General features: G+C 40.0%; 1 protein-coding gene across 7 annotated transcripts in view; it reads right to left on the bottom strand.

The window, feature by feature from the left end:
• The window catches only part of FMN2 (formin 2), a 248,375-nt gene that overhangs the window by 127,258 nt on the left and 100,115 nt on the right, over positions 1-21,002 (bottom strand). For all 7 annotated transcript variants that reach the window (XM_045011693.1, XM_045011692.1, XM_045011695.1 and 4 more), the window contains one exon: positions 9,893-9,980. In XM_045011693.1, coding sequence (XP_044867628.1) covers positions 9,893-9,980 — 88 coding nt within the window. The remainder of the gene's footprint in view (positions 1-9,892; positions 9,981-21,002) is intronic.

Here is a 21,002-nt window from a genome sequence, read left to right as displayed (position 1 = left end):
AACATGATTTGTTTGGGGAAAGAGTCAACATGGCTTTTGTAAAGGCAATTCACGTCTCACTAATCTATTGGAATTCTTTGAGGGGGTCAAGAAATATGTAGACAAGGAAGATCCAGTGGATATAGTGTACTTCGACTTTCAGAAACCCTTCAACAAGGTCCCTCACCAAAGGATCTTAAACAAAGTAAGCTGTTGTGATAAGAGGGAAGGTCCTCTCACAGATTGTTAACTGGTTAAAAGATAGGAAACAAAGAGTAGTTTTCAGAAGGGAGAGAGGTAAATAGTAGCGACCCCCAGGATCTATGCTAGGAACAGTGCTGTTCGACATATTCATAAATGATCTGGACATAGAGGTGAAACAGAGAGGTGGAAAAGTTTTCAGACTACAAAATTACTCAAGATAGTTAAGTCCAAAGTGGACTGAACAGTTAAAGGGATCTCACAAAACTTGGCAACTAGGCATCCTGCAGGGATGTGCTGGCCACCGCTTCCCGCAGCTCCCATTGGCTGGGAATGGTGAACCGCGGCCACTGGGAGCTGCAGGGGGCCGTGACTGCAGATGGTCAATGTAAACAAAATGTCTCGCGGCCCACCAGTGGATTACCCTGATGGGCCACATGACAAAGGCTGCCAACCCCTGTGACAGAGGTCTATAAAATCATGTGCAACTTTAGCGGCCTTGTGACCAAGATGGAGTCTGCTCTGCAGGCAGCTCTGACCAAGAGACAGCGCGCACAGGAATGCAGCAGGGAAAGTCACTTGCGCCCCAGAGGCACCTGTTCCAACCCCCCCCTAGAGTGAACAAACACACTGGAAAAGCACAATGAATATAGGAAAGGGAAATGTTTGTTTACAGAGGGATGAAAGGAGAAAAACAACAGGGGGAAATATAAGGGGAGTGGTAAAACAGGGTTGCATTCAACTCAAGGTGCCACAAGCCTAGTGGTACCACAGTATGAAAGGACAGACACAAAGTAATGTGTCTGCACACAGAGTTCAGGAGTCCTGGGCAACGTTCCACTCCAGTGATGAGTCTTTGGTGCTCCTGGTTGTCTTCGGCACCAGTAAAATTCTCCCAACAAACCCCGCCGATGCCCTCTTCTGCCACTCTCTGCAATGCCATACAGAGCGACAACCTCCCCACTTAACTAGCTAACAGCATCCCTCCTTATTCCCAATGCAAAGTCACAAGCCGCAGTACTCGCAGCTCTGGGCTGCACTAATACTGGGTCCAGCTCCAGTCTGTCCTCCTCGGGCGATTCCTCCCTGGCACAGTGCGCCTTCTGGCTCTTGTCCTGGGGTGTCCCTGATTGGCCACTCTGTCCCTCCTAGGCTTCAGGCAGGTTCTTGACTGCTTCACTCTGTGAGGGCCTGCTTGCTGCAGCCCTTCTGTCTGGAGCTCCAGACATCCCCCCCACCCTTGCTTTCTTCCCTTCTCTCTGCTCCCCTTCCCAATAGCACAATCAGCACTTCCTCGCCTCGGGAAAAATATTTAAAGGGGCCATGCTCTCTCTAAACCCCAGAGGGGTTACACATGAATGGTATGTAGGAAGTGAACAAGGAAGTGTTATTTGTCCCTTTACATAATATAAGAACCAGGGATCACCAAATGAAATTAACAGGCAGCGGGTTTAAAGCTAATATAAGGAAGCACTTCTTCACACAACTCACAGTCAACCTGTGGAAGTAATTGCCAGGAAATGTTGTGAAGGCCAAAATTATAACAAGGTTATAAAAATAATTAGATAAGTTCATGGAGGATAGGTCTATCCATGGCTATTAGCCAAGATGGTCAGGGATGCAACCCCATGATCTGGGTATCCTTAGCCTCTGACTTCCAGAAGCTGGGAGTGGACAACAGGATCACTCAGTGATTGCCTGTTCTGTTCATTCCTTCTGAAGCACCTGGCATTGACCACTGTCAGAAGACAGGCTACACTGGTCAAGACAGATCACTGGTCTGACCCAGTAATATGACTGTTCTTATGTTCTAGATTTAATTTGTCAAGCTTAAGCTTCCAACCACTTACTCTTGTACTTTTTTCTGCTAGATTAAAGAGCCATCCAACATCAAAAATCTCTCTCTCTCATATCTGTACTTTCAGACTGTGATCAAGTCACCTGTTAACCTTCTTTTAAATAAACTAAACACATTGAGCCAGTTAAGTCTCTCATGATAAGGAATAATAGTCATAGGAGAATTTATTTTCCAGCCCATGTCAGCTAGTGTTGAGTAAGAAGTTATGTATTATGTTTTCCCCTGGTCAATTTGCATTGTATTGCATTACATTTATATTAAGTCTTTTTTTAAAATTGTCCATTAGCATTTTTTTAAATTGATATAGTTCACGTTCTGAACATCTAGCTTTCAAATTCACAGGGCAAAATGTTTTCTGTTGTGCATAAATACAAAGAGTTAGACAACTTAAGAAACCAAGTTATGGCAGATATGGCGCAAAGAAGATGTTTAGTAAAATAATCTGAACTGTCCAGGAACCAGGATTGGGCTTTTATTGAGGCTGGATGAGCTAGTGGCTCTTTCCACCTCCCCATAACCAGTTTTCTTCTTGTTGATATCAATATTGCAACCTCCTTACTTCCAGCAGATATCCACCAGACCCCTTCTCATCACTGATCACACCAGAGAACAGGCAGAACTTGCATGTGCAAGTTATATGAGTAGCAGAGACAAGGCAGGACCTGTGAGGAATGTATTATTATTGGGCCAGTGTGGTTCCAAGAATAAAGAATGGGATGGGAAGCAGAGCTTTTAAAAGTAGCAGGACCAGAGTGGAAGTGAAGGAGTGAGGTCATGAATGGAGCTTTGGAGAGGCAGACCTTTCAGGAGGGATGTAAAGCATGAAATACTGAAAAATAATAAGTAAAAGTTGTGCAAGTACATATTTTACACTCTTGCTGCTTTATCTTTTGAATATAATGTGTTGTTCAAATAGTTTAAATAACACCACAGTATAGATTAAATCTCTGTTCAACAACAATTTTGTATTGCTATGCTAGAAGTTTTCATTGTCAGGGAGGAAAGGGGTATTAGCTGTCAAATATAGCTAAGGAACTTCTGTTCATGAGGGACTGCGGCATCTCACAATAGAAAAAAAATATTCTTGGTGGGTAGGGAGGAGTGGGGTAGGTGTGTCTAAGCAGAAGACATTAAGACACCTAAAAGATGGTGTCCAGATAGAGTTTGAGGATCTTTATAGCAATTCTCTAATATAATATTGCTCACAGCTAGATATGCAGTTAGAAAATACAAGAGCCCTGAACCTGTCACAACAAGAGGAATGGTAGAAACAAGTACAGGAAACTACTGAAATGGAAAAGATGATATACAAGTAAAATGGACAAACACAGAGCCTTTTATAATATTTTTTTCCAGACTGCTATTCTCAACATTTACAAGAAACACACTTAAATAAGCTCAACAGATTTAGTCATTTCTACATTGGAAAGAAACATGTTGTACATTTCTGACTGGGAAGAAACTGCAATATTCATTAATATGAAATTCGATATTCATTGTCAAATTTTGTTATTTTAACTACAGGCTTCCCCAACCCAGGTGTTGTTTTTGTTTGGCGGGAGAAGGGGCAACATGTGGCTTGGGTAGTTTTCTTTGTTTTTGGTTTTTTGGGGGGGGGGGGTGTTATACACCCCAGTGCTGTTATTTTTATGATTAACGTATTTGGGAATATCAATTACTACAAGCTTAAAAACCAAGAGGGAACATAAATTGTTCCTTACAAAGAAAGAAACAGCTTCCATCCTTGTCTTGCCTCCACATTTTCTATAACAAGATCTAATGGCTAGAAGTTGAATTGGACAAATGAGGTACACATTTTCAACAGTGGAGGGTAATTAATGATTGGAGAAACTTACCACGGGTTGTGATGGATTCTCTCATCTCACATCATTCTTCCATGTGATAGAATTTTTTTAATCAATATTGGATATTTTTTCGACAAACATAGGCTTTAGTTTAAACAGGAATTAATTCAGAGGAGTTCTATGGCCTGTGTTAAATGGGAGGTGACTAGATGATCATAGTAATACCTTTCTGGCTTTATAAATACAATCTATACATTTTTGCTGTCTCCATTTGATGGGGAGAAAAATACAGCACTAGGCTCTCCATAAATGCCTTCTATTCCACACACATTCTTGCTCAAAAGGTGGTTCTGTGTTGCAAAATTGACTTCATAAAAATGGTACCTTCTTATTTAACATGTATTAAATAATGTATTCGGAGCCATGGTGAAGATGAATACTTTAATTATTTCTGCTGATTTTTATAAAATATGCATTTTACTACTTTTGAACCCTTCACATTTATTACTGAAAAATGAAGACTAATGAAACTGAAGTTACAGTAAGTTATATACACTACAGGAACAGATCCCTTAGCTTTTAAGTTTGCTGAATGTATTTTTTCGTCTTTGTCAAACATTGCATCTTACATTTGGGCCTTTGCAGGTTGAGAGATACATGCACATCAGCAGCTGATTTAGATTACTACATTCCTTTCAACTATGTGTGTGAAAAAATTAAATTAAAGGCAATGGGTTTGCACAGATATAAATTCTTTCTGCAAAACCTTTATTATTTGTGATAATGTTTGAGAAGGAAAAAATCCAGCCTAACTTCTAGAGTTAAGTTTAAAAGGGTAGCAGTTAAGGGATAACACATTGTTTTACCTGTACAATGAATAAACCTGATAGAGAAATTACTGAACACAACATGGAATACCGACAATGCCATTATTACATGGAATCTCTTTTCAGAAATGGACAACACTTTAATAACAGACTGACAATGCCCAATTACTACCATAGAACCAGTTCTGATACTTGAACCATCACAAAACATGATTAAAATACTTCTTTAATTATTATTTTAACTTGAAAACTAAAAAATAAATCTTGCCAAAAATAAAACAAAGTTTGTTTGTTTTTTTCCTTTTTTGTTTGCCTTTTTTTGTATTTTTCTTTTCTTTTTGAGGAAAGCAAACACAGAAAAAGTTTTCATTTGGTCAAAACTTAAATTTTGTTTGAAAATTTTCCATTGAAATTTTTTCTATCAGCCCTAATATCTTACTTTCAACATAGCCACTACTATGATGTCCTTCAAATAGGATCTTTATCACTCAGTACCGAAACTGCTAATTGAAATTGTAACAAACTCCCAGTTTAAACATGGCTTGCATTTCTGATCTTTTGGAAAAAAACAAAATGGATCTTGAAATCACCATATTACACCTAAAAAAGAAAAATCTGAGATATAAAGGAAAAAAAATCATAATAAGTGCTTGACTGGCCTCTCTCAAACAGCTGAATCTTGAAGCCAAATACAGTCATGATTCCAGTGGGAATATAATACTGGCTAAAATGAAGAGAGGATATTTCTCCCTCCCAAAAAAGACAAAATGACTGGATAAAGTGTTTCAGGTAATTGACAGATGATTGTAATGATTGGGTGTCAATAAGCACATGCATGAAACCAGAGAAACCATGAGAAAAGAACTACTTTTTGTACTGCAGCATCTAACAATATAGAAAATGGCATTGGGATTAAAGAAAACAACATTTCTTAAAATACTAGCCAACACATGATAGATAGTTGGAAGATCTGTTAGCAATTAAAATCTATAAAAAAAACCCAACAACTTTAAAGCACTACTAGAAAGATCTATTAGGGTTTAATAAAAATATGTTCTGCTTATTAAAAGGATTCCTTCCACTCTGTAAAAATATCTAAACAGCAACCAGAATTTGGGCAAGTGCCTTACTGAATCCAATTCAAAGAAAGAAGCAGACTAGCTCAATTTCATTAGCTGCCACTTATGTTCCCCTGACCAAAGGAGACAACTCAGTATACATTGTACTGCTGCTGCAAGCTTGCATGAAATGTCACCTAATCACAAACTCGGAAAACAGTAGCAGACTCCAACTATTAAAGAAACCAATAGTTGGAGAAACAGCATAAATGATTACTAATTCAAATTTTCAACATAATCTGTCCTGTAGAATTAAGATTTGTTTTAAGAAAATATTTTACCAATATTATGCAATTTCCAAAAGCTATTAAATTGTTAAATATAAAGTTTGCCTGGCGTTTCAAATTATTTTAAAATTATTTAAAATGAGCTACAATCATGTACCTGTTACTTGCAATCTCAAATTAGCCATCTGAATTCATGGTTATCCCAGTTTTCACCTAAAATCCTACAATCATTTGAGTTTTGTTTTCAAAAGAAGAAATCCTGATACAGTCTCTCTCTGAAAGGTTCCCTCTCTTGCTGAGATATACAGTGCTCACTTTTAAATTCTTTACAAGTTGCCTTTGCACGTGAAGAACATTTCCTCCTCATTCAACAGATATGCCTTACACTTAATACAAGGAATATCTGTGTACAGAGTATGATATAACCCAATGAACCAAGATAAAGAAATGCTTAGTACAACATACTGTTAGTGGGGACAATTATTTTGTTCTGACTACCCAGGAAATTCAGAAATAAGCATTCCGGTACTGCACTCAGGGCTGTAAGGCTATGTGCACTGTTTCTTTAAATTTGTAGCACAAAGTCAAGCAGAATGGACTGCAAAGTGGAGTAAAGTAGAGCATAAGTGTAGTATTAAAAATATTACTGGTTTCCTTATTCTAACAGCATAATTTATTAATGAAGTTCTAGAAATTTGGAATTTATGCAAATACTGCAAATACACCATTTGTATATTTTATCAATTTTTCATTGAAAGGTTATTTAAATTCTCTGCTCCTGCTCCCTCATCAGTTTCTCTGTTACTGTAATAGTCAGGCTATATAAGCTGGTAAAAAATATTACTACAAGATATTTACATGCCTTCAAGTCCAAGTTAAATGAGGCATGAATAGAAAGTGAAGCTAGGCTCTTGGGGCTATGATTTAATAATTAGCATTCACTGACAACCTGATTATTTGGGGGCGGGGGGGGGTCTAAGATCACAAATTTTGGCAGGTGGAGGAGGGAGAAACCCAGACACTGAGGTGAGGCATGGGGAGAGGGAAATGTGCTGCCTCAGCCAAGCCATGGAAAATGCCACGTTACCACCATTAACAATATCACAGAGTCTGCAGGAGCCACAGGAAGGAGGCAGCACTGAGAACCCTAGTTCCTTTTGGGAGCGAGGGAGACAGACTGTGTCCAGGGCTGTTTCCTTTGATCCTCTCTGAGAGGTGGGGGATCATAGAGGCTGCATCCAGCCCTTGCTCTATGGCCTTGCAGGCACTTCCCCCTTCCCTCACAGTCCAAAATCTCCAAGCTACACAGGGAACCTCCACTCATCCCACAGACTCTATGCTGTGAGGTCTGACAAAAAAAGAAGTGAGAGTGCAACACTACTCCTAGGGTTAAATTCTGGCCCACTGAAGCCAACAGGAGTTTTGCCATTGACTTCAACAGGGCCAGAATTTCACCTCATAATCTCAGCTAGGGTGTATCAGCTGTAACTGGAACAACCTCACTGAGATCACAGAGACTAGAAGTGTTTTAACCTCACCTCCTGCTTCAGTCTCCTTGTTTCCCCAGGAGATTCAATCTCCCAGTTAGCGTCCAGGTGAGATCAGCAGAAATTTGGAGCCTGCAGAGGTGCCTGGGGCACTCAACCGGCCTATGATGAACTTCCTTGTTCAGAGTTAGAAGAAATTGGTTCTTCGGTGTTACCAACCCTAAACAACCAAAAACCAGGCCCCAAACAATAGTGAAGTTTAAATAAATAACAAGCATCCAAAATGTATCATTTGCTTTCTGGCTTCTGAACCTTTAGGGTTCACCTCTATTCACGTCTGCAAGATTTTCACTGTAATCATGTGGGTGGTAACCTCATTTTAAAAAAATAAATAGCAACTCAGATTTTCTCAATCATTTGATTCCAGAAGCTGAAGCTTCAAGAAAAACACTAAGTATCACAAGACTCTCAATATAATCGCAAAAGCTGGCAACACTGCATGATGATATTGTTTACCACTATCATATAACCAGCAGATTGGCCTACAGTTCTCAGGAGAGTGAAATCCAGGCCAAAACACAAGACGTTTACAGACAGTTGGCTTCCGCTTCCATGTTCTCCAATGGCTGGCAGCAGGGGAAGCTGCAGGTAGGCCCAGTGTTGAGACAGCTGGTCCTGAGTCAAAGGAGGAGGAAGGGAAGTGTAATAGAACCTTCCTCCCCAGTAGCATTAGTACTAAGCACCCACACCCTGACTACCCAACATCAAAATCCAGGATCAGCAAACTGAGCGGGTCTGAGGAGGTGCATCTGCCCACACTGGAAAGTGCGCATGGGATGTCTGGAAAGGAAGAGGGAAGATATCTGTCTGTCCTGGGGAAATGCCCGGGTGCAAGTCAAATGGAAATAGGGAGAAGGCTGGTTTGGATTGACGAGAGGCATGCTTGATCTTGCGTCATTTTGTAGCACAACATCTGCCTTGCTCGGCCCAGTCAGTGCTCCTTTCCTGCCTCCAAAACTGTGTTAACCACCAAGTGACGGGCTCTTTGAATTATTTTCCAAAAGCTTCCCTAATAGAAAAATGTTGCCTCTATTTCACAATTTCAGTCATATTTCAGACAACAAGTAAATAAGGACAATAGTGAACTGTGCTTTAGCAAAGATTTTTTGTTTTAAACTAACAGCTATTGAAGGGGAATATACAAAATAGTGTGCAACTTGTATGACAGATGATCCTATATACTTAACATTCTAATAGGATAAAGGTTAAGCATAATATTGTTTGACCCCTTCAACTACAGACATTCATGCCATGTTATTGTTAGTATTGCATGTTAAGCAAGCAAATGTTCAATGAACTCGTGTTGGCTTTACCACAGACACAGATGTTAGGCGGACTCCTTTGTTCATAAGGTTCTCATTATTAACTCAAACCAAGTTGAATATTTGACTGAAGGAAAGGACCATATCATTGTTTTCAGATTTCACTCAATGACTTAACTGAACTACATCTGCCAGCTTTAGAAATACCAAGTATTTCTTGGCGCCAGTACTGGCGCCTTGTTCTATGACTACCATCCTAAACGTTTCAGCTTGAGGAAGTCTAGTAACCATCAAAACAATTTAATAAAAACTTAAATTGTGATTAAAAGTTACTCACTAGCTGACAGAACACAGTAAAATTTGTTCTAAATATGAATTATTCCACAAAATAATCTAAGCACAGCAAATGGAATCCACGTCTGTAAAGATGTAGGCTAGAAAGCTAGAAAAAAATGTTTTCATGATTTATTAAGTCTGCACTATACTTGAAACCATATTTATTTAATAGGTAGGCTGGCAGTTCACAGGACAGTTCAGTCTGCTTTAAATCTATTCAAAGGCCCTGGGAAGCATAAAGGACACACTGAATATAAATAACTCCTCTTTTCTGCCATCCTAGTATAAATGTGAAAAATATTACAATCTCACCAAAATATTGCTCTTTATAACATTCTTGAAGATAGATCAACTAAGAAGTCTATATGTGATATTCTAATACTAAACATAGGTGTGATTTTACACAGCAAATAAATAAAATGGAAGTCACAATGTTTCAAGGTGTCTAGGTTTCCAATTATGCTAACGGAGTTAGACTCAACAATACATCTCTTCATATAGACTGGGGCCAAAGACACTAGACTTCATGTATCTGACAGAACCCAAGTGAAAGAATGTAAATTGCAAGGCTTTGAATGAACAGCCACATTAACTGGGCAACCCTGAATACAATGCATGGCAATTATGTAACACTAATCAAATGGGTTACACACTGGCATCAAGTACCTTCTGGCTATTAGAAAAAATATTTTTATTGAAATGCCTTACTTAATAAAAGTTTATTGTACTTACCGTGCTGGATGTCTTTCATATCTAAATGAAGACTGGACATTAGTATTCCAACTGCCTGAGATCTTTTGTTGCTTAATAACTTGACAACCTGGCCAAGAAAAGAAACATTTATTAACTTGAACTCAGCGGCCAGGATTTACAAAATATTTTGCATTTCTAGTTACGAATCCAAGAAATGCAAGGTACCTTGTACTGTACTTGTTTAATTGGATAAAACAGCTAGTAATGTGCTGTTATTCATGCTATGCAAAATGTACTTTTTCTGTGTAAGCCATGACAAGTGTAGACAGCCAGATAATCTGGGTGAAATCCTGGTCCTCTTGAATTCAATGTAAAAAACTGCCATTGATTTCAATGAAGCTACAATTTCACCCTCCATTAGGATATGCATTTCCATCTTCACACTGATGTTACTGTCTTATAAAGCAGGCTGTCATATAAAAAGTTTCCAACTGTGTTTTGGAACGTGTTTGGTTTCCAAAACCACACAATGATTTCCAGCTTTAATGTAAGCTAAAATTGTGAGAATGTCATATTTTATTTGAATGTTTGATGCAGTAGTGGCCAATATGAATGATATTTAAAAAGCAAAATAACCATGTACATATTGAGATGCTCTTTGATCACTTTTAGGGAACACAAAAGGTCTCAAAGTATGTTATGAAAGCTACATCAGAACCTCAAAACTGCTTGTTTGAGTAGCTGGGAGTTAAAACTAGCTGCATACATATCCGTACATACCATGTGTTGGCTATGTAAACACAAAAGCAACAATTAATTTACAGACTAGCTTCCAGATAGCTTTAAGCATAGTGGCCTCTTTCTTGCTTCTCATTCCAGTTTTACAAAACACACAGAGAGTAGCTCCAGGAGAGATTCCTTATCAGGCAAATGATGTGGTCCTAGATAAAAGAGTTTTCTGTGTAAAGCAATTTGCTTCATAGTCTGAGAAGTATATGCCAATTACTTTTTGACTGAGACTACTTCTTTCTCACAGGCCATATAAGGGACACAAGACAGATTTTTCTCTCTACAGGCCATTAAGTTTCAAGTGTTCTTGAAAAGTCAAATGTAATTAAAGCCAGTAAAAGTCCAATTTCCAGAAGCGACAGACTCCTTAACGATTATCAAAAACAGTTGATGGTGTTTATATTTTTAATTAAATTGGAGCATTCATAGAAAATAAATTATCTTAATTCATTGTCGTACAAAGGTTTCAAGACAAAAATTGTAGTTGCAATTATGTTCCTAGTTTTTGAGGGGAAACAGACTGGCAGATCAAAGTTATAAAACATTAAAATAAGAACAGCTAATTGATGCATGACAGGTGGTTAAAAAAATCAAACTATTCTAGTCAGCATTGTTGAGCAGTAAATAATGTTTAATACACAGAAAAAGAATAAAACCACATTTAATGTTGAACAATTAAAAAAAATGAACTATGGACATTTTGAAGTCACTATTTAGGTTTTATTAGCTGGAGGATGCTGCCCTAATGGCCGAATCATCCAGTCTCACTTGGAAAAAGCTCTCTCCCAACATTTGAAAGAGTACAACTGATGATAACTGAATTAATCTAGTGAAAAGTTGGTTTATATCTAGGCAAGTATAAAGGTACACAAGGTGTTTTCCATCAGACCACTACGAAGTCTGATTCCTTCAGGATTTCATACAAGTGAATATAGGTTTTTAGTTTGATGTATAAAGAGAGGCTAATGGGAAATACAAGAGCATGACTTAGAATTTAGTGGATAGTCTGGCTAGAATAAGGAAGCTAGAGGAACTCCCAGAGTTGTAGCCTAGCTTCTTATATTCTGTCATAAAAGTTAAAGTCTTCACTGTGTCAGCTTATATTTTGTCTTGCTTTTTCTACACCTCCCTTCTTCTAATTAGCCAGTAAAATGAAAATACTGTATCTTGCTGATGAACTGAAAAAGTAGCAAGCCAGAAACCAAATGTGTTAAATTTTGCTTATAAATTTAAACAAAAAACAACCCTAAACTCAAGATAGAATTTGACAAAAAAATCATTAAGGAATCTCAAAACATAAAAATCAAACGGACTGAAAAAGCTACTGAACATGGATGTCAAATGCAGATTTCAGAATTAAAGGGTAGGACTCGGACTCATAAGTAAGAAAAACAATTAGATTAATCTGGATCTTGCACCGAAGGAGCTCATAGTACTCTCTCTCTTTCAAACTAGAAGTTCTAAATCTCAGGCAGACCTGAACCCCTTAAAACAAATCTAGACAGAGAAATAATCTGTAAGGGTTTTCTTGCAGTGGAGAGAAGCTATTCATTGTAACTAACAACATATTTAAGACCATCTATGTCTGTCTACAAAATAAAACAACTCTTGGTCATCAGGCTTTGGCTTCAATCTTTCCAGCCATTATATTGCCTCCAACAGAAATCTTGGCATCATGAGAGAAGTAAGCAATTACACAGAGAAAGAGCATTATTATACTGTTGTCACTTATACATCTCCAAAGTTTGTGCAGTACTGGAAAAACCATGAAGCATTTTGCTATAGACTGCAGTACTCTTTCTTCCAGGAGCAGGAAGTCCCCTCCTATGTCAACTAATAAATCTTTAGACGTTTCACTTTAAAAATTATACACATTAATAGAAATGAAATGAACTCTGGAGATGCGGTGGAACTGAAGTATTTTCCACTGCTTTGAATCCCAAGAATAGAGCATCCCACGGGAGTATAATTGTGACAGACTAAGCCTGCTGTGGTCAGCTAAAGAAGAAAGAGGTCCTTCTTGTGTTCCGTTTGAACCAGTATCTGCAGAAGGCAAGATAATTGCCCCAAACAGGAAACTGAACTAATGAAAATGTAAGTGGAAACAATTTAGGAAGAAATAGTCTAAAAAAACAAAACAAAAGGATAAAGAAATTGAAAGTAAACTAGTTTGGTCAAAGCTCAGGAACTTGTTACAGAGTGAACTAATGAAAGAGAACAATTACTGTTTATTGAGTATCATAACTTTTCACTGTAACCAAATAGGGAAAGACATTGCCTACTTATAAGATGTGAACTAGGAATATATTGGACCTCTGGGGCCAGAATTCTGAGTTATAAGAAGTGTGTACAAAGAAACATCGAAGTGAAGAGTAAGATCTATCATTTCTGGGCCTGCGAACAAAGTGTATAGAAAAGTGATTGAAAAGAAGGTTGTGACATAGTAATTGCCACTTTTTAGCTAGTTACATTTTAAAAAGTAGGTTATTTCATTTTGATTTTTATACGCATCTTAACTTGAGTTTTCATTCAATCCATGGAAAATTGCATGAATACTGAAGTTTCCTGTTTCCTTTTTCTTTCAATGTTTCCTCCAATACAGTGGCTGTAACAATACAATACTAATTAACAAAACATGAATATTAGCATATGTGCCTAAAGTAATTCCCACAATTTAAAATAAAATCATTCACTGAGCAATCTAGGCCTACTGGCTACAGCAGAGGTGGTCAAACCGCAGCCCGCAGGACTGTCCTGCCCGGTCCTTGAGCTCCCAGCCGGGGAAGCTAGCCCATCCCCTGCTGTCCTCCCTCCCCCGCAGCCTCAGCTTGCAGTGCCGCCAGCTGTGAGAGCCGCCAGGTGTAGTGTATTAAATTGCTCCACATAGTAACGTGCTACTTATGGAGCACCAGGACTGGCAGGCAGCCCGTAAATAGTACACCATAAGCAGCGCATTCCTATGGGGAGCAATTTAATACACTACACCTGGCCCTCCATACAGTTTCAGAACCCTAATGTGGCCCTCAGGCCAAAAAGTTTGCCCACCCCTGGGTACAGGCTAGTGACACCGTTAAAAGGAGAAACAATAAAAGGTTGCTAAACAAATCTCTAAGATCTAAGCACCTTACACACAATATATAACTTTTTTATTGTGTAATCTGGAATGCCTCATTCAATAAATTAAAAAAAGAAAAAAGGAACCTACAGATAATATCAGCACATTAATGTCTAAAACAAAGCTTCTGACTGTTGAGTGGTCCTTGCTGTTGACCAGTAAACAAAAACTACACATCAAATTTGTTCCTGATTGGAACAACACAAGCAATAATAGTCAGAGATACATTTAGTGAACAGTAATACAATACAGGATGTTAGATAATAATACCCTGAAACAAATATACGAAGATTCCCTTTCCCCAGAATATTTAGTTAATGCAGGAGAATTTTGCAAGAATTCTCACTTTCTGGTTCATATTTTAACTGTTAATATTAACCAAAAGTGTCCCATGGTTTTTGTTGGTAAAGAAAACTACTAATTAATACTTAAACAAAAAATAAATCACTCACATGCAACTCAACTGTACAAAACCTAGAATCTATTATAAGATTTGTATGGAATATGCAAAAACCTTAAGTTTCCAAACAAGAACTTAAAAGACCAGATCAAAGCAATAAAGCACTAATCAGCCTGTATCCCCTTCACTGGGCAGGAACTAAAGCCTTTTGGGGTCTACACTGCAATTAGACCTGTGGCTGGTGACTTCGGTAATGAAGCTCCAACCCAGGCCTGAACATCTACACCACACTTTAACAGCCCCTTAGCAAAAGCCCCACGAGCACGAGCCAGCTGGCACAGGCCAGCCGCAAGCTTTTAGTTACAGTGTAGACATACTTTATTAACAACAGTCTAAGGGTAACAAATTTCTGGTGGAAGTGTATAGGTTCCTAAAAACCAATACCAAATGGAATTTTGCATGTTTCCTATAAAGACTCAAGATTTATCATTACATTAAGGGACTGAGGAGATCCAGTGGCTTCTTTACACTAGAAAGGGGTTAAGGCAATCCTAAAAGTAAGGCTGGAGTAAAATACTAATCAGGAAGGACATCGGTAGCGTCACATTCTTGCTGCAACGTTTTTAGCATAGGAAGCCAGTTATGGCTGCTATTACCAAAAATATCCAACACTGGACAATCCGGAAAATTCCTTTGCTGTTAAGGAGGGGAAGCAAGGAGTAGAGTGTTACAGCTCCAGCATTCAATGAAATGCACTGGAGCTGGTTAAATACTAACCGCCAATGACCATGTTCATTGACTCTGAAGATGCATTGGCTAAGTGAGTTGACTAAACTGCATGTAATCAATAGCTGTTATTTTGGGGCTGTTTTACTGCACTGGTCAAATGGGTTATTTATTTACATACTTTTGGTGGCAATGAATCTGGGTCAGGAGAAGGGGCCTTTGGAACAAGTTGAAGAAATTTGTGATGAGTCAGATGCCAACTTCTCTTAGATAGACTCCAGTTTATTCCAATTGTAAAGAACGGCTACAACAGTGTATTGAAGCCCCCATGTCTTCTTTCACTTGTTATACCCTCCCCACAGACTTGAGGATGACATTTTATCATCACCAGGTTTCCCAGTAAATATTCAGACCCAATCTCTAGTTTGTATTGACGGTGTTAGGGTAAGGGGAAAAGAAGTGGTGATGCTGTGATATAGCAAGATCCCCAACATTTTCTACTAGTCTTAAAAATGTAGTGCGCGCTGCCCCAAGTGTTTAATACATATCTTCATGGCAAAGTGTTTAACAAAGCCACCCATGTCACATGGGGGCCACTAGTACCTTCAGGCATGCTGACCAGACTAAAGTCTAATGCTCCAGGGAAGGTTGGTTCTGGTTAGTCTCTGTATAAGTGTGCTTTGAACCCCAAATTAATATATCTTTCTTGACTGGGACCTCCTATCCAATCAGCTCTGCTCCATTCTCCAATTCAAGATTCTCCTTTACATCAATACAAACTAGAAATTTCAAAACTCTCCTCACAATACACCTCTATAAAAGTACCATCCACCAGCTGTTGTCACACTGTATAAATTAGCAAAATACCTTTAATACAAACTGCTAGCCAGCCTTATATGACTACTTCATAATGCTGCAACTTTTGTTTGAAAATTAGGTCAGGGCTAACTCTTTAGCTTATCTTTCATTCTTTCCCACCTTCCTCACTATTCAGCTTTTATAAGTTATAAGCTTTCAACCCTATGTATAAGAAATTTTTCATATTCTTTCACACAGTTTTACCATTAAAATAGCATAGATTTATATGTTGCTGGTTGAAACAAATACCACTCATGGGTTATTATAGAGGTAATCCTCTAATAATAGATTGCTGCTCTAGTTAATGACTCGCTGTTATGACATTAGATGAAAAATTACTCAGATTGTTTAGATTCAGCTACAAAGTAATAAGTAAAATAAGCATCATGTTCTTCAACAGGAGACAGAACAATAGACTAAAATATTCCTCTAATTAGAAACAATCATGGATTCAAATTTTAAAAGCACAGAGGGAAATACATAGAAATGTTTCAACTCCCTGGTTTTAAAACAAAACGCAGGGCTCCCCCACAAACCGCCAGACCTGAGCATCTCTGCCATTTTAGCTCATTGTTATCCACAACAACTGTTTTTTTCCCCTCATTATTTATTGAGGACCACAGCTATGATTTTCAAAAAGGGGTGACTCACGTTAGGCTCTCCAGTCCCTATTTAGGAAACTATAGGGGGATTTTAAAAGTTTCTAGGAGCATAATCCCATTGACATTCATAAGGCACAATATAGTCTTTCTTCAAACATACACTTTTTAAAAATTTGGTATAAAACCCACAATTTTCAAACTTCTCTTACCAGGCCATTTGCACGTGTGTTTACCTCACTGGTACAAACAATCTTAGTTATTGTACACACAAATTAGGCATACATTTGCTCATTCATTTTGAATGCACCATTGCATGCCTCAATTTGACAAAAATTATGCTCATTCTGAAGTTACTTTATTAGAAACTATCTCTGAACTTCAGGGAGATTGACAAAGGAAAGTGGAAAAGCAAACTGCTATGATCTCAAATGAGAGATCTTAGATCCATCTAAAAACAGGAGATGTCTCGCCTGACAGATAGAAAAAGCTTTAGGACCTTTCCTTTAAGTAGAAGGTATGTGGTGACAGAAGAGGATCTATAAAGATTGTGCCTTTTACTCAATTTATTCACTCGCTATGTATCTTTCCAGTTATAACTGCTCAGTTTGGTTATTAAAACCCTTTATGTTTTACTGAAGTCAGCACTCGAGAGCTAAAGTGGCTATAAAGAGAAATCTACATTTGATTCTGTTCTATTCATACTAAGCAAAATCACTTTTCTAATTTCACAGGATTTTGGAGTGTGAAGAACAAAATTAAATTAAATCAGAGATCATATGGCACTCAGATATAAAAATCATGATTTGACATAAAATGAACAAGTTTTATATAAATGTCATTGATAACAGAGGTCACACTTAACTGTGATTGTATGAAACCATCAAATACCATTGCACTAAACCTTCAAGTTTTTGGGTGACAACATTTTAAACCAATGAGAGTTGTGTGGGAGAAGAAATTGTAGCCATTTTATAATTTGACCAACTAAGAATCTCTGAACTAAAAAGTTTAAACTGTTATTTTTCTGGGAAAAAAATCAAATACTACCATCACCGAAGCTCCTAATGTCCTCCTCAGCTATTGCAGCAGTAAAAATCAGGGGTGAGAACCTCACCCCCACTCTGACCCTTTAAACTGCATAAAAGGGCCAGAGCAGCATAAATCCTCTTTAACAGCCCATGTGCCTAGGGAGGGAGGATTCTCCCAGAAGAAGGCAATGAGAAAGCCACGAAAGACTGTGCTTTGAGGACTCCTTGGCAAGCAGTAGCATATGGGGTGGGTAGGGGTAGGAAGGAGTGTATCAGGAGTGGGACTTCAGCACTTAGAGCTATAGAGATTCCAAGCAGCGTCAAAAAGCTTCAAAAGGTCTCATTTTTGTCCAATACGGAACAATAATTTTTTTTTCAAACTTTTAGAAATTTTGCTGAATGGTATAACTATTTCCTGCCAAGCTCTAATTCTGGTCCAGGTTCTGAGGGGAGTGTGTTCTAGTGAGCACAGACTCTTTTCCCACTGCTCCCCCTAAGCTTAACCCCTTCTGCCCCTTCCCTGGTTCCACATCCCAGTCCCACTCTCCCCAACCCCCATGCCCACTGGTCCAAGTGCCCCCCTTGCTATTCCAGGGATTTGGCTTCTCACTCCTCTGCTTTTCAGTCAGGCTGTTTCCTCCTTCTCCGCCATGCTTCTTGGGTGCCATCTGAAGGGGTCAGAAGACAAGAGAGAAAGTCTCCCTGCTCTCAGTGCTCGTGCCTGATGCCACATTACTGAGAGAGAGAGAGACTCCCTACAGCCCCCAGTGGTTATGGCCCTCACCTGGGACATGAGAAAGTCAGGTTCAATTAATATTTAATCATTTATCTAAAGTGGTGCCAGGAAGAGCAATTTCATGGAAAGTCTTGTTCAGCATCTATATTCCTGAGATGGAACATGCTTACTACAGATGCAATCTTTTTACTACAAAATACAAAGTTGTACGGAGCATGTGAAAACAGATTTGTAGTGGCTCATAACTTGGCCAAATGTATGGAAAATTTCATATGGACAGGCTACAAATGGGACATCCTTGACTGTCACCTTGCTCTCTGCTAAATTTCAAAGTCTCTGCTCCAAAGCACAGGGGCACTAAAGTTGCTCAAGGAAAGAGTTTTATGATTTTTTTTACATGGCAATACTAATCCAAAATTATTCAGCCTGAGGCTGACACCTAGCATGGGGAAGGTCTGCCTGAACCACTGGCAAAGCTAAAAGCAAATGAAAACAGGGTTTTTATAATGTAATGTAAAGAGCCAGGAAATCTTAATAAATGACACTAGCTTGGCCACCCATGGGGGGCTCTCTTTGAAGACAAATTCAGTGAAGCTAAACTGATTTAAGACAGCTGAAAATCCTCATCCTACTACATTAATGAGGACAGACAACTCTCCGACACTTCTTACTATAGAGAACTCAAAGACTACTGCATAACACAATTTACTCAGGAATTTAAGGCTATGATCAAATCCTTCCCCAAAAAACTCCAAGAAAAATTCTACAAACTCATCCCCCACAAACCCACCCCAAGGAACTTCTTCATACTTCCCAAGATACCCAAACAAGGTAACCCAAGCTGGTCACAGCACTCTTACTGCAGGAATATCTAGACAAGGGGTCTCCAACCTTTTTATGCCCAAGATCATTTTTTTAATTTAAGGGCAACTCAGGATCTACCCTGCCCCTTCCCCAAGGCCCCGTCCCTTCCCCAAAGCCCTGCCCCACTCACTCCATCCCCCCGCTCTCTGTCGCTCACTCCCTGCCTGACCTGGCCCCACTCAGGCACATCGTCACCTCGTCCTCATCACGAGCTGGGCCACCCTACCAGCAAGTAATGCACCACGTGGCAATGCTGCACCTGGAAGGGGCTAATGAGCCCCTGCAGCCCGTGGAGGGGGGACACATGGCTCCGCATACTGCCCCTCTCTGCAGACACTGCCCTCATAGCTCCCATTGGCCACAGCTCCCCATTCCCGGCCAATGGGAGCTGCGAGGGTGGTGCTTGCAGGCAGGAGCAGCACATGGAGTCTTCTCCCCGCCACCCCACCCCACAGGACCGCGAGGACATGATAGCTGCTTCCGGGAGTGGTGTGGGGCTGTGGCAGGCAGCCCCACTGCATCGCTGCAGCCAGAGATTGCGATTGACTGGGAGAGAGTGTCCAGGATTGACCAGTCGATCGAGATCAACAGGTTGGTGACCACTGATCTAGACTCTCAGAAACCATCCTCAAAGCACTCACCGCACAAAGAGCCAGCTTCCTCTACGAACTCCAGAACATTTACAACATCCCTCAGAACACCATCCTTGCCACCATGGGCGTCACTTCTCTGTATACGACCACCCCTCACAATGAAGGTATAGCTCCCTGCCTCATATATTTACAAGACAATGGACAACCCTCAGATACGCATCCCAAATACATCACCAAACTCATCTATTTCATCCTCACCCATAACAATTTTACATTCAACAATAAGCAATGTCCAAATCATGGGAACAGCTATGGGTATTAGGATGGGTCCCCAATACGCTCACCTCTTCATGGGCCATCACAGAGAAGAATTTCTGGACCAAACCAGATGCTATACTGAAATATATTGATATTTTCATCCTCTGGCAACTCCCTCATAGATTTCCACCACAATTTCAACCACCACCACCACTCCTTATAATGCATTCTGTAACACTCTCACACCAGCATCACTTCCAAGACACCACAATTAGCTTCAGGAGTGAAAACCTACTGATAACTATATACAAGAAACCCACAGATTACCACAACTACCAATGACCATCCCAAACACACTAAGAAATATGCTATCGACAGCAAGGAAATATGATATATGCTCTGAGGAGAAAGTCCATAGAATGGACAATCCAAATACTGTGAGAAAATATGCTTCAATTCAGAAATAAAACCCTAACCGACTACACATCCCTACTTGTCACTTACCATTCCACACCAGAACGCATATGGGTATAATCAAACAACTGCAACCCATACTTAATGGGGACCTGTAGCGAGGTGGCCTGGTTCCCAGCCACCCCGGAGGGGGACGAGCCCCTCCGGACACCAAAGTGGGCGGAGCCAGTGGAGCTTGCGCCTGCCCCCCAGAGATCAGGGTGCAGAACAGGAAGTACAAAAGCCCAACCCCAGAGCTCACTAGAGCCCCGGCCGCCAGAGAAGCCAGACACCTGTGACCTAGCTCCTGGTGGAGAGACTCCTGCAGTCTGCGATCGACCCGAGGACTGGCCAGACCAGCCGAGGCCTGATGCTGACCAGATCCCGGGGAAGCTGTTAAGCCTGCCAGTGGCAAGCTACTCAGAGGAGCTGCCAAGCCTACCGCTCGCCGAGGACCCCAAGGAACCCATGGTGCTTGATTCTGTGGAGGACACCGTCACGACGCAGGTACCTCTAGAGGGGGAGGTAGGAAGTAGCCTGGGGGCAGCCGACCCTAGTCTGGCTGCAGCACACCCAGAGCCTATGTCAGTGTGTTGCGGTCAGGATCCCCACTGATGCAGTAGCAGGTCTGCTGCTGCTGCTAGGCCCCGGGCTGGGACACAGTGGAGTGGGTGGTCCTGCGTCCCCCGTCACCCAACGTGTGGCTGGCAGTCTCCCTCTCTCCCTG

Source organism: Mauremys mutica, chromosome 3, assembly GCF_020497125.1.
Source record: "Mauremys mutica isolate MM-2020 ecotype Southern chromosome 3, ASM2049712v1, whole genome shotgun sequence".
Lineage (NCBI taxonomy): Eukaryota > Metazoa > Chordata > Testudines > Geoemydidae > Mauremys > Mauremys mutica.
The sequence above is the reverse complement of the archived record's forward strand: the minus strand, read 5'-3'. Positions and strand labels throughout refer to the sequence as shown.